Here is a 12,386-nt window from a genome sequence, read left to right on the forward strand (position 1 = left end):
CAAGGGGGGAAGCTCCTGATGTTGCTCTTGGCAGTGAATATGTGGCTACGATGCCAGAAGTTCAGTCAACAAAAGCAGAATTACGTGAATAACCACGTACGTTCACATCAAACTAGAAAGGCTTTGCACAGCGGAGCAAGGCACCCGGGGGTTAGGAGAACATACTTACAAGCCACGTATCTGAGACGGGGTTAAAATCCAAGATGCATGAATTCATGTAACTGAACAGCAGAAAAATAAAACGATTAAAAGTGGCCAAGGGGCTTGAACGGATACGGTTTTCCTAAAAAGACACACAGCGGCCAGCAGGGTACAAGGAAGTCGGAGTCACCCCCAGGATGTGATGAGGTGCTGCTGGGCGGCGGGGCGTGGGGCCGGTCGCTGCTGAAGCCCGAGGCCGGTGGGCAGGGGCCCTGCGCGGGCAGAGGGTGGGCCCCAGGGGCCAGGGGCCTGGCCTCGGACAACTCGAGCCCAGCGGCCTCTCCTGGGGTGGAGCCGGGAAACGTGGCTGGCGGCTCAGTGACGTGTCTGCCCTGTTCACCATGGCCCCGGCGGCCTTGGCAGCAGCCTCTGGGGGAGGCCTCAGCGGTAAGCGGAGAAGCAGCTGGAATTTCCACGCACGAGATGGCTGGGTGTCGCCTGCTGCTTGAAGACCCACTTTTCAGAGAATGACGCATCTGAGAGGCTCTCGGGTCTTTACAGACATTGTCTCAGGAACCGGTGTCTTCCCGGGGCGCTGTTCAAGGGTTGGGGAGCCTCTTCAACTTTGGAGCTTTGTACATAGACAAGAGACAGTACTCGGTCTTTAGGAGGCTCCAGCCGCCTGCGGCTTCGTGGGTGAGCCCGGAGGACATAACCCCACGCAGCCCAGGGGCTCAGGGCTGCCAGCTGAGGGGTTCAGGGGTGCAGGGCTGCAGGCTGGGGAGCCGGGGGTGCGGGGCTGCAGGCTGGGGGTGGGCTGCTCTCAGCCCTGGGGCTCCAGCGCCGCCGGCCAACAGGCAGGCCACAGGATTCATCGCGTTTCCAAGTTCCCTCCTGAATTTTTAAAAACATTATGAAAGTTTAATACTCAAAGGCATTAAAAGTCCCATAAAAACACTGTCTGTCTCCCGGCCGGGGATGTCTTCCTCTCCTGGGGCAGGAGGAGAGTGATTCTCCTGTGTGAGAAGACGTGTGTGTCCCATTAGCTGGGTGAAGCCCAACAATAAAGCAAATCAAAGACCGCACACCCCGCCGGGCCCTCCCGGCCCCCCACGGGGCCTCCGCCTCGGCCGGCGGCTCCAGGCCTGCCGGGGCGCCCCTTCCAGCCAGGCGGCGGGGGTTCCTCTCCCAGCCGGCCATGAGGGCAGGCAGGCCCTCGCTGGACACTGGCCCCCAGGCCTGAAGTCGCAGGCCCCGGAAGGCAGGGGCAGGCGGAGGGGAGGTGGGCTTGAGGGGTGCATCAGCAAGGAGGGGTGTGCCGAGCTCCGCCGCCCGCAGCCCTGGCCTCATCTGCGTGTCCCGTGTGGCCGTGGAAGCCAGCGGGAATCGGCCTCGCCCGCCGGGGGGCAGCTGCCCCGGTGTCCCCAGCGCGGTGTGGACAGGGCGCGGCCAAACGCTTGCAGCTGCTCGCCCGAGCTGGTGACCCTTCACCCCGCGCTCACGGCTGCTGACCAGGCCCGCCGCGGGGTCGAGGGCGCTGGCTGCGTGGCGAGCTGGGGGTGCCGCGCGTGTGTGGGCTTGGGCACCCGTGTCGACGGAGGTGTGGCGCCCCTTCCTACCCTTTGGTGTCCCCAGAAAATGCCTGAAGCTGGTCATTTTTACACCTCTCCTATTTCTGGGCAGCCTGGCTCGTGCTTGTCAATGTTATTGATCGCTCCGAAGGACCCGTTTCCATTCTCTGTCATCTTCTGTTTCCAGATTGATCGAGGCGGCTCTTGTCTGTTTAATTCCCTTTCTTCTCCTGCTGTGGCTTTATCTGCCCTTCAGTTTCCAGGTCCTTAAAGTGACGCTCAGATGAATCATTCAAGACTTTCCTTCGCCCCTAACGTGGCGGTCGGCGCCCTGACCCCCCAGCGCCCCGGCCACTCGCCACAAGCGGGACAACACCGATGCGCTGCTCCCCCGGCGCCCGCTGCTAATTTCCCCCGACGCCGCCTCTTTAACCTGAGCAGTGTTTAAAAGTGTTTTGTTTAATTCCCCACTGTTTGGAGAGCCTCCTGTTATCTTTCCATTATTGATTTGGGACTTAATTCCATTATTATCAGCAAGCATGCCCGGGCGCTGGGCGCTCTGTCTGGGCAAATGCATGGGCCTGGGTGTGCGTCTTCCTCCCGCTGGGTGAGCCCCAGGAGGGCCCGGATCCTGGCCCCGCTCCATGCTGGCCGACTGCACCTGCTCGCCCGCCCGAGGAGGACGGGGCGCAGCCGGCTCCGACGACGCCGTGGTCGCTCCCTCTCCCGTCACCCGGGCCGTCCTGCCGCCGGCTACGGCCCGGGGGCTGCCCTGCGCGCCAGCCGCACCTGCGGGACGAGCTCCGTGCCCACCGCGACGCCCTGCTCCGGCCGCTGCCTCTGTTGGCTGTGGAGTCGCTTGTCTGGTGTTAACAGACGACCAGACTGTTTGACTCGGTGTGCGCAGGAGAACCGGCCCCCGCGGACTGGTCAGCGTGTCGTGGCGCCCGTGGGAGCTTCCCGTAGGCGCCGTCCATCCGCCGCGGCCTCGCCCGCATGGGGCCACGCGCTCCAGGTCTCCTCCTCGGCCGCTGCGCTTGCTGGGGCCGCTGGTCCGCGTGTCTCCTTCGTGTTTGCAGAGTTTTCTGTGGACGTTTTCTCGGCGTCACGCTTGCCCGCCTTGGCGCTGACGTGGGGCTCCGGCGCCTCTCCCAGGCCCCGGGTTTGCTCTCCAAGCCTCCTGCTCTGCGTCCGGCCGGCGTGTCCCTGGCAGGATCCAGCAGGCCCTCCTCGCCGCCCGCCTGCTCCCGGGAGCGTTCCAAGCCCCTGTCCCGGACCTGAGTGTCCCTGCGTCCACGTGCAGGAGCACCCCCCATGCTGCCGCCCCCTGTCGGTGGCCGCCTGGGCCAGGTGGTGCCCAGGGGTCTCCCAGGAGCCCACGCCCCGGCTTGTCAGCTCAGGGCTCATTGGCCTCCGGGGAGGAGCCGCGTCCCTCTCATGCTGGCGGCTGCAGCCCCTTCTGGCCTGCGGTCCCGGCCCGTCTGGGCGGCGAGGGTGGAGCCCGCCTCTGCCCGGCCTTTGCTGTCCAGTCTGCGTGTGTCTCGCCAGGGCAGCAGCGGCCAGTCTGGGACGGAGCCTGCCGTCTCGCTGTGAGCTTAGCCCTCAAACTGCTTGAATGCGAGGGCCATGGCACGGCCGGGGAGGCGGGAGGCGGGGTGTGAACCCCAGAACCCGCAGTCCCCAGGGTCCCCGGCGCCCGCTGCTCTGGCCAGAAGCCAGGCCCTGCCCGGCGGCGCCTCTGCCCAGGGCTCAGGCCCTGCCGGCGGGTGGCATCTGCTCCCCCAGCGGCCGGCCCCCCCGCAGGCGTCGCGCAGCGTGTTTTGATGAAATTTTCTACATTTTTCTTTGTAGCATTAAGAGCTATATCCATGTAGTCGTATCGATCTGGATTCGGAAGGCTTTTTGTTTGAACACATTTAACAGCTTCTTGTTCAGTGTGTCCCGACCCAAGTGTCTGGTAATAAGCAGAGAAAAAATAAAAAAAAATGGATTTACTTTCCTTTTAAGAAAATCGATAAATCACAAGAGATGAATTTGATAATACAAAAAAAATGAAGGTTCCTGCCTTATCATGGCCTTCCTGCGGGGACAGGCCTGGCCCGAGCTCAGGATGCACGTCCTGGGTCCTGCACGCTCTGGTCTCCCCGAAACCTTGTCCCAGGAGGACAGCGGGTGGCGGGAGAGGCGCACTGGGGAGCAAACCCGGAGATGTCCGGGTCGCTGTCCCTGGCTGTCCTGCGGCCCTCCCCGGGGCGGGCGGGCGGGCGGGTCCGGCCCTCTCCCCACCAGCAGCTCAGCCTCTACCTGGGCCGGCACGCCCCTTCTTCAGGGTCGCCCTGACTCTCCTGCTCACGGCTGCCCCCTCTTCCCTCATCTCTTCCTGCCCTTCGACACTGCCCAGTCCGCTCCACAGCCGCGGCCCCAGCCCTGCCCCAAGCTCGAGTCACTGAAGGGTCAGCCTGGCTGCTGCCCCGCCGGCAAATGGCCCACACGGCTCTCCGTCGCTACCCCCCAAAAGTGCCTCCCAGCAGGCGTGGAAAGGAAAGCAAATCCGCCCGTCCCTTAGGCTGGCGTGGAAAGGCCTGGGGTGACCATCACGTTCCTTCCTTGCACCCGCCCCCATGTCCCCCGGGCGGGCCCTGGCCCCACACCCCAGCAGCTCAGCCTCTACCCTGAGTCGGGCCTGGTTTCCAGGTCCTCTCTGGACAGAGCCACACCTTGGGGCAAGCCTAGGGTGGCTCCCATGGCCCCTGCACAGGTGGTCCCCCCCAGGGGTCGGCAGGCCCCCCAACACGGCGGGGGGTGAGCAGTAGCCGGACGTTCAGTTTCACGAGTGGGTCTGACACGAGACGGTGCTGACCTTGACGGGAAGGCCGGGCCGGTCTCCAGGGGCGTCTGCGCTGACCGCGGGGCGGGGGGCGGGTGTCCCTGTGCCGGGCCCTCGGCTGCAGCTCTGTCCACCCCCCACGTCCTCCTGCTTGACATTCACCTCTGTCCACTGCGGCTAAGTGACCCACTTCAGAGCATTCCCCACAATTTATGCATTTCAATCTCATTATTTTTTAATGATTGACTGAAGTTCAAGCCTTTTTGAGTCAAGCCTGTCTCAGCTCCCGCTGTGAGCCCCCCGCGAGGCCCGAGGGCCTTGCCTGCTCGGAGCAGCCGGCCCGCCGCCCGCCCTGCTGGGGTCCTGCCCGCCGCGGCGGCCCCGCGTCACCTCTCACGTGCCGAGGCGACGCCACTGAGCAGGCGCCCGGCCGGCCGAGCAGCTGGAGACAACAGCTACTTCATCCCAGCGGCGGCGCCGCAGAGGCCGGGTCTGGGGTCAGGGGCGCGCCCGCCAGCCCGTGATGCCAACAAGAGCTTGGCGGAGCATGCGGGGGGCAGCGGGGCGTTGCGGGCCGGCGGGTGACTCCTCCCCCCGCTGTCACTGGCCACAGTCGCTACGGGAGGACCCTACGCGCCTTTGCTGGGGACCCGCCGCTGTCCTTCCCGCACACCAGTGGCCAGAGGGAGTCGGGTGCCCGCCCAGCGCCGGCAGCCGGTGCTCCCCACTTACGGCAAGGGAGAGGCGGAGAGTTGGGGGGCCTGGGGGACGCCAGCACCCCCGCGGTGACCCAGGGCGCGGCCTTCCTGTGCCGCGGGCCAGGCAGCGGGTGTGGCCGAAGCCAGAGCGGGATGGCCCTGGGCCCGGGAGCGTGTGCGTGCACGTGTGTGTGAGTGTGTGCGTGTGTGTGCGCAGAGGTGACTGGCGCAGTGGGTGTGCCCCATAGGGTGTGTGTCCTACAGAAAGCTATTCTCTGTGATTTATAGCTTCTAAATATAAATACTGCTACGGAGGACTTTTAAGTTCATATAAATCACAATTAATAGGAATAGAGAAAAGCAAAGAAAATTTATTTTGGTCAGGAGCACGACAGCCTCGGAATAAGCAAAGCGCCAGATAGTGAACGCCGCAGGGGGAGGGGGCAGCCTCAGGGGCCCCGGGGCCTCCAGCAGCCCCGGGGAGCAGGCCAGCTGGGCGGACCTCAGGCTGATGCAGGGCAGGTGCGGGGGTGCGGTCTGCCCTCCCCCCGTGTCCCGCACCGGACCCCTTCCTGCCCGCGGGCTCCGCCCTGCGCGTCCCCTGGAGCTGCTGGGGGACCAGTGTCCTGCGAGGCGGGGGCCGGGCTCAAGCCTCCTGACCCCCGCGGGCTGACGGCGGTTCTGCGTGTCCCCTGGAGAAGCTCAGGGTTTGGAAGCTGCTGTGCAGGCATTTGTCACTGACCCTGTTTGCACATGGAGAGTGTCTCGTGCACACGCACACACGCCCACGCACGCCTGGTGACAGCTCCCAGCCCAGGGAGGGGGAGGGAGCCGGCCCCCAGGACAGCGGCCCGGGGGTCCCACCTGCCAGCCGGAGCTCACAGAGCCCTCCCTGGGCCCCTGCCGCCGCTGGCCCCAGCCGGGGTGTCTGCCGGGACCGTGCTGCCAGGGGTGCACCCCACCCGCAGTCAGGCCCAGGCCGCCTGAGGCCCACGGATTCCCAGTCAGCGTCCTCATCCCCTGCAGGGGAGCGGCTGGCCAGGGCCACCCCATTTCACCACCAGAGCAGGCCCTGTAGCCGGGGGGGAGGGGGGGGGCGCTGGGCTCCAGCATCCAAGCCAGGTGGGGGGCAGGAGGGGCAGGAGGGGCAGGAGGGGCAGGAGGGGCAGTGCCCCCGCTGCCCGCGTCCGCAGGACACACCCTCCAGGGCTGCAGGCAGCTTGAGTTTCTCTGCTTTCTTTTCTAAATTGACGCCTGGTCAGTCTCTTCCCTGTTAGCATCAGCCCCCACCCACCCCGCTCCCCAGGCTCACTGGACGCTCCGCGGCCCGCCCTGCCCCTCCGGCCACCTCCATATCTCCCTGGGTTAAGAATTGCTTTTGTGGTGATTTATGAGCTCATTTGCTTTGAGTATTTTCATCCCCGTGAGGGCCCGTTCCCGAGCGTCTTCCACTTTCTGATTTATTTCCGGGGGCGTCACCTCCAGCCCCACCCTTGGGCACAGGCTTCGCCCGGGGACAGCGGCCGTGGGGCCCAGGCCTTGGCTGCTGAGCCTTGGCCGCTGCCCCCTCCACGGCGGGGTTTCCCGGCTCTTCGGGAACCGTCGGGAGTGGGCGGCGCGGCGCCTTCCCTTCGGCTTCCGAGGCGGCTCCAACCGGCAAGCTCTGTGTCCCGTCGGCCCGACCCTCACCTGAGCCCGGCCCGGCGGCCACGCAGGTCTGAGCGAGCCCGCTGGCCCCTGAGCCTCCTGGGCGCCCGCAGCCCCTCCTCGCCTCGGCCCGGGCCCCCTGAGCCGCAGCCCGCCAGGCGCTCGGGGCGGAGACGTCCGTTCTCCCCGCGCAGAGGTCCTGGCTGTGGCCTTGGAGCGTCCACGTAATGAGGCCACACCTTTCTGTTTCTCGTGCCTTCCGGATTCTGTGTTTCGTTTTGAAACAATGACAGTGAATTCTTACATTCTCTTTCAATATTCAAAGACTTGTTTCCACACTTCGTGCGCCGCGTGGCCCGTCACCACCACATCTGCCTCCCGTCTCCTCACAGGCCGCGTCGGGGCCGAGCGCGTCCGTCAAACAGCCTCCGGAGCGGACATTCTTCATGACCGTCCCCCGGCGGGCGTGGGTGTCCAGCGTGTCCTCGCCGCCCGCCCAGCCCCGCAGGCCCCGCGGCCCAGAGCCGCCTCCTGCTTTGCTCTTTCGAAATGAAACGGAGCAAACCGCCCGCGGCCGGCCCTCCTCGGCCGAGTCCACAAATCACACGCTTTAAAATTAATTCACCGGGTGGCACGCGCGTTCTGCTGGACTTCTTCAGAGCGAGGGTTTCCCAGATCCTGCGGGGGCATTTGCGGGGAATTTCCATATCTGAAGGACGCGAGGGGCCGGGTCTGCCTAATAGGGCCGCGAGGGAGCCGGGCGCTGGGCCAGGGCCGCCGGACGACGGAGCTGGAGGCGGAGCCGGGGGAGGCGCGTGGGGAGGGCACAGCTGGGGGCTCTGGAGCGAGGGTGTCGGAGAGGCCGGCTCGGCCACCGAGGGAGCCCGGGAGCCTCTGGGCCCATCCGCGACTGGACTGGGCCCCACTCGGGGCGGGCGCCCCTGGGGAGGAGATCAGGGGAACCTCGGGTCAGCGTTTAGGCGGCCAGGGCGGGAAGGACCCGGCGCTGGGAGGCGCCCACGCTGGCCAGGGCGGCCGGCCCGGGGAGGGGCTCCCGAGGCTGCGGGGGGCCAGCAGGGCCTGCTGGGGGGTACTCTCCTCTCCTCAGGCGACTGCTTGGAGGCTTTTAAGTTCACATTTTTCTCCTAGAATTCATTTGCGATTAAAAAATGTTTTCTATTTTAAAAAGCCTGATCAGGCCCAAAGGCAAGAGCCTGGCCCACGAGGAGCTGACAGCGTCTTCCCGCAGCAGCGCCGGCCGCCCCTCCGCGGGCTCCGGGCAGCCCCCCAGGGCTCTGCGCCTCTCGGCGGCCCCGGGCTCTGCCTGTGCTCCTGCTCCGGCTCTGGCGAGGCGCTGGCGCTGGCTGGGGTCAGGCCGCAGCAGGACGGGCTGCTCCTGCCAGAGGCAGTTGACTTCCCATCTCTCTGGGAAGAAAACCCCACGGGGTGTCACTAGGGAAGAGGCCAGTGGAGAACAGCAGAGACGCCGGGGAGAGCAGCAGGAGAGGAGGAACCCGCGGCGGGTGAGGGGGTGCACAGAGCACGCCCCAGAGGCCGGCCTGGCCCCGGCCCTGCTTGGCGGGGCTCCGAGTCCCTGAGCCCCGGGTCAGGCCCTTTCTCTCGCCACATCGGGCCAGAGGTGCGTCCAGGCGCCTGTGTCAACGGCTGTTCCTTCCTGCCCGGGCAGCGCCGCGGGGCCGCGCTCCTCGGACTCCAGGTCCACGCTCCGGAGGAAGGCCGTGGGCGGCCTGCGACGCGGCCACGTCGGCTCAGCGGGAGGGCCCCGGCTGCAGGCGTTCTGGGAAGGGGCGCTTCTACCCTATTGGCCAGGAGCTGCCGATGGTGGGCGGGCAGGCACCAAGGACACCGGCCGCTGGCGTCCCCGCTGGGCATCGGCTTTCTGCCCGCCAGCAATGCACAGGGTCCCCCCCACCTGCAGCCCAGCCAACCCTGATGTCGGGTCTAGGGGCCGCGCCCAAGTGGGCAGATCCCCCATCACTGAAGGCCGAACCCCGCCACGCGCTTCCTGATGCTCACGGGCGTGGCCCGCTGGTGGCGCCCTGCCCGGCGCTGGCCCTGCCCGGCGCTGGCCCTGCCTGGCGCTGGCCCTGCCCCGCCCCACACGCCTGCCGAGCTGACTGGCCGGGTGTCCTGTACTTCTAGAAAATGAGCTATTTGTCTTCACACAAAAATTTGTATTGTGTTGCCACATTGTGTTGTCGATATTTCCTCCCAGTCTGTGGTTTGCCTTTTCATTTTCTTAATGGTGTCTTTTGATGAGAAAAAGCTTTTAATTTTGAGGAAGCTCAGATTGTCAATTTATTTTCCTTTATGGTTATTGCTTTTCGTATCCTGCTAAGGAACCTTTGCCTGTTCCAAAATCACATTAGATTCTTTGGTTTTCGTCTAAAGGCTTTATAGTTACAGATTTCACACGTAGAACTATCATCTCAATTAATTTTTGTGAAGGGTGTGAAATTGGGGTCGGGCTTCTGTCTTCTTTTTTTCCTGCATGCTTAGGCAATTGTGAAAAGACTTTCCTTTGTGCCTGGAACTCCCTTACCAGCTCCATCACGTCAATTACTTGATTGTGCCGGCGGGCGGGGGGTGCGGCGTTCGTGACCCACCTGACGAGGCTCAGCTGCGTGGCGTGAGGAACCCACATTTCTGGCGACAACATGATATGATATGTGCAGATGTTGATCTGTGACGCTGGGCACCGCCGTCACAGGCCCTGTCATGCACCTGTCATGTTCCTTCCAAAACAGGTCAGCTGGCCTCACCCGCGCGGCCTCCCCAGCGGCCACCCTCTTGCTGACCTTGCGCCCGCGCCCGCGGCTCGGGTCCCCGGCCCCGTGACTCCGCGTAGCTGATTCTGTTCTCAGGCCTCCATCTCGGTGCTTAAAAACACCCTGTCTATTTCAGATGTGGATCTCAGAGTCCCTCACGACCACCTGGGGGGGCGGGGTGGGCTTGGAATGGCCGTGTATTTCACGTACAGGCACTTCGGGGTCTCCCTCCCTGGCTGGCCCGCGCTGCCCACGCGGCCAAGCTCTCCGTTGACTGCACTCTTCTCTGCCTCTAGAAGCCACGTTTGCATGTTCACAAGAAACAGTCACATGTCTCTAAGTTATTCTGTAGGAATTTTATTTATTTTCATAAATTAATTTTTTTATAAATCATTCTAATTGATCTCTCCAGTTGGCTTCATGTGGGTCGGGCTCCCGAGCCCATGCTGAAGTTACTCAATCCGTGGGTTCCCCGCCCCATGACAACAATGCTGGGTGCAGACAGGGAACGTTGTCTTTGCAAATATTTATGCCATTTACGTTTTTTTTTTGTCCAAAATATATGGATTTCTTGGGTTGTTGGAAAATGCACGATGTATCTCTTCTGTTTTTCAAGCAAAAATGCATCGTGACTTTTCCAGCAACCTAACAGCTTGCAGTTTTTTTTTTTTTTAAGAGGCATGTATTTTATTCATTTATTTATTTATTTATTTTTGTTTGTTTGTTTGTTTATACAAGCACGGGAGGGTGAGAGAATTCACCAGAGCCAGAGCGGGGAGCAGAGCAGGCAGAAGGACCGAAGGACACTGCTGAGGGGAGCAGCGGGCGGCAGGAGGGGTCTGCGCGCCATGTGGGACCCTCCTCCGGTGGCCGGGGAGCAGCCGGGGATCGAACCGGCGCCGCAGAGGCTGCGGGCAGCTTCGCAACCCAGCGCTCAACCGCTGCGCCACCGGGGAGGTCCACAGCTTGCAGTTTGCTGATGTATTTACCACGGAGGTAGCGGTGGGCTACAACACTGATGATGACGGACATTTTCTTGTCCCCAGCCCCCCGTGAGGCTCCCCGCAAGTATTAGATAGAGGGAGGCCAGCGGGACACCTGACTTCGGAGCCGGCGTTTTCCCGCTCTCCAGCGCGAGCTGTGTGTTTCTCGGGTGTGCCCCGCTTGTGAGTGGGATGCAGCACACCGGTGAGCGTTTGAAAGCTCCGTAAACATCGCATTCCCGGGCCAAGTCCCCACGAGTCACAGCAGATCCTATTTTTATACAGGGCTGGTTCTGTGTCCAGGTCTCGTGTTCCGGATTGTTACGTGTGCACGAGAGGCTCTGGCACGTGATTCTCTCCCCTTCTACGTCCCTGTGGGTGTTAATATGAGGGAAAGAACTGGCATCATGCAGTAGCTTAGCACACACTCCCTCTGCCTCTGAATTTTGAAATTACATGTGTGAGATCACTGATACTTCTGCTTTGGGGTTTAATGTTAAATTCATCATTTCAGCTGCCAGGGCGTGGAGCTTTTGTGATAAAAGGTATTTCGTCACAAATTCAATGTGACAGATACAGGCCGTCCCGGTTTCCTGTTTCTTCTTGTCTTGATATGTTGTTTCTTCGAGAAATGTGTCCATTATATTGAATTTGTGAAAACTATCAACATAAAGCAGTTCGCGACAGCCCTTACTGCCCAGCAAACGCCGCAGGCCCTTCGGCGCTGGCTTCTCTTTCACGAGCATTTGGCCACGTGCCGCTTGCCCTGCCCCTCCTCGCGTGTGTGTTCTCCTCTGTCTTGCTGAGATTTTACAATTTTATTAACCTTTTTAGAGAACTTTCCTTCACTTTGTTAATTTCTTAATTGCAGATTTTCCGTTTCATTTAATTCTGCTCTAACCTGTACTTTTTTAATATACTACTCTTTTTGAGGTTAATTTGGTCTTATTTTTCTAGCTTTTTAAGGTAGATAATTAACCTTCATTTTCCCTCCTTATTCTGTCATGAAAATTACAAATTTACTTTCAAGCACGGACATTTCTCTCTACACGTTGTTTTCGCTTCAGCCCATAAATTTTGATATGTTGTACTTTCATTTTCACTCATTTCCAAATACTTTCTAATCGTCACTGTGGTTTTTTTCTTTGACTTCTGATGAGTGTGTGTCTCAGGTGCCAACTATTTGTACATTTCATGGTTATTAACTTCTAAATTAGTTGTACTGTCGTGGTCAGGTCGGGTGTCATGGTCATGGTGGCATCCTAAACTATCGGTAAAATATTCCCTTCTCCTCTATTTAATTCATTGTAGCCAAAAACTACGCTATTTGTTATTTCAAGCCTACAGAATTTACTGAGGCCTGTGCCTCAGCATATGGTCATTCTATCATGACGCTCTTTCTGTGCAGCAGGAGGAATGTGTATCCTGCAAACGCCAGTTAGATCAAGTTTACCAATAGAGTTATTTTTTTAATCTTCGTATCCCTCGTTATTTCGTGTCTTTTTTTATTCGTCATCCTGAATTATGTGAGTTATGATTGTTGATATACTCATTTCTCCCCTAAGCTTTACCTGCTTCATGTTAATTCATAAGCAACATCATCCCACGTGTATAAAACACTAAATCATCAAAAACCCAACAGAACAAATAAATAAATTCAGCAAGGTCACGGTACGCGACTACCGTATACAAAAACGCATTATTTCGGCTTACTGATAATGAGCTAACTG

The 12,386-nt window shown here is 60.8% G+C and overlaps 1 protein-coding gene across 1 annotated transcript in view; it reads left to right on the forward strand.

The window, feature by feature from the left end:
• The first annotated feature begins 2,283 nt into the window (after positions 1 to 2,283).
• LOC119248167 (putative uncharacterized protein ENSP00000383309) overlaps positions 2,284 to 12,386 on the forward strand; it is a 30,850-nt gene continuing 20,747 nt past the window's right edge. Inside the window, exons 1-4 of the mRNA XM_037515144.1 lie at positions 2,284 to 2,674; positions 3,016 to 3,301; positions 6,741 to 6,893; positions 8,572 to 8,726. Of these exons, the coding sequence (XP_037371041.1) occupies positions 2,284 to 2,674; positions 3,016 to 3,301; positions 6,741 to 6,893; positions 8,572 to 8,726 (985 nt within the window). The remainder of the gene's footprint in view (positions 2,675 to 3,015; positions 3,302 to 6,740; positions 6,894 to 8,571; positions 8,727 to 12,386) is intronic.

The sequence above is a fragment of the Talpa occidentalis genome, unplaced genomic scaffold, assembly GCF_014898055.3.
Source record: "Talpa occidentalis isolate TD23 unplaced genomic scaffold, MPIMG_talOcc4v2.1 talOcc4.16, whole genome shotgun sequence".
In the NCBI taxonomy this organism is placed as follows: domain Eukaryota; kingdom Metazoa; phylum Chordata; class Mammalia; order Eulipotyphla; family Talpidae; genus Talpa; species Talpa occidentalis.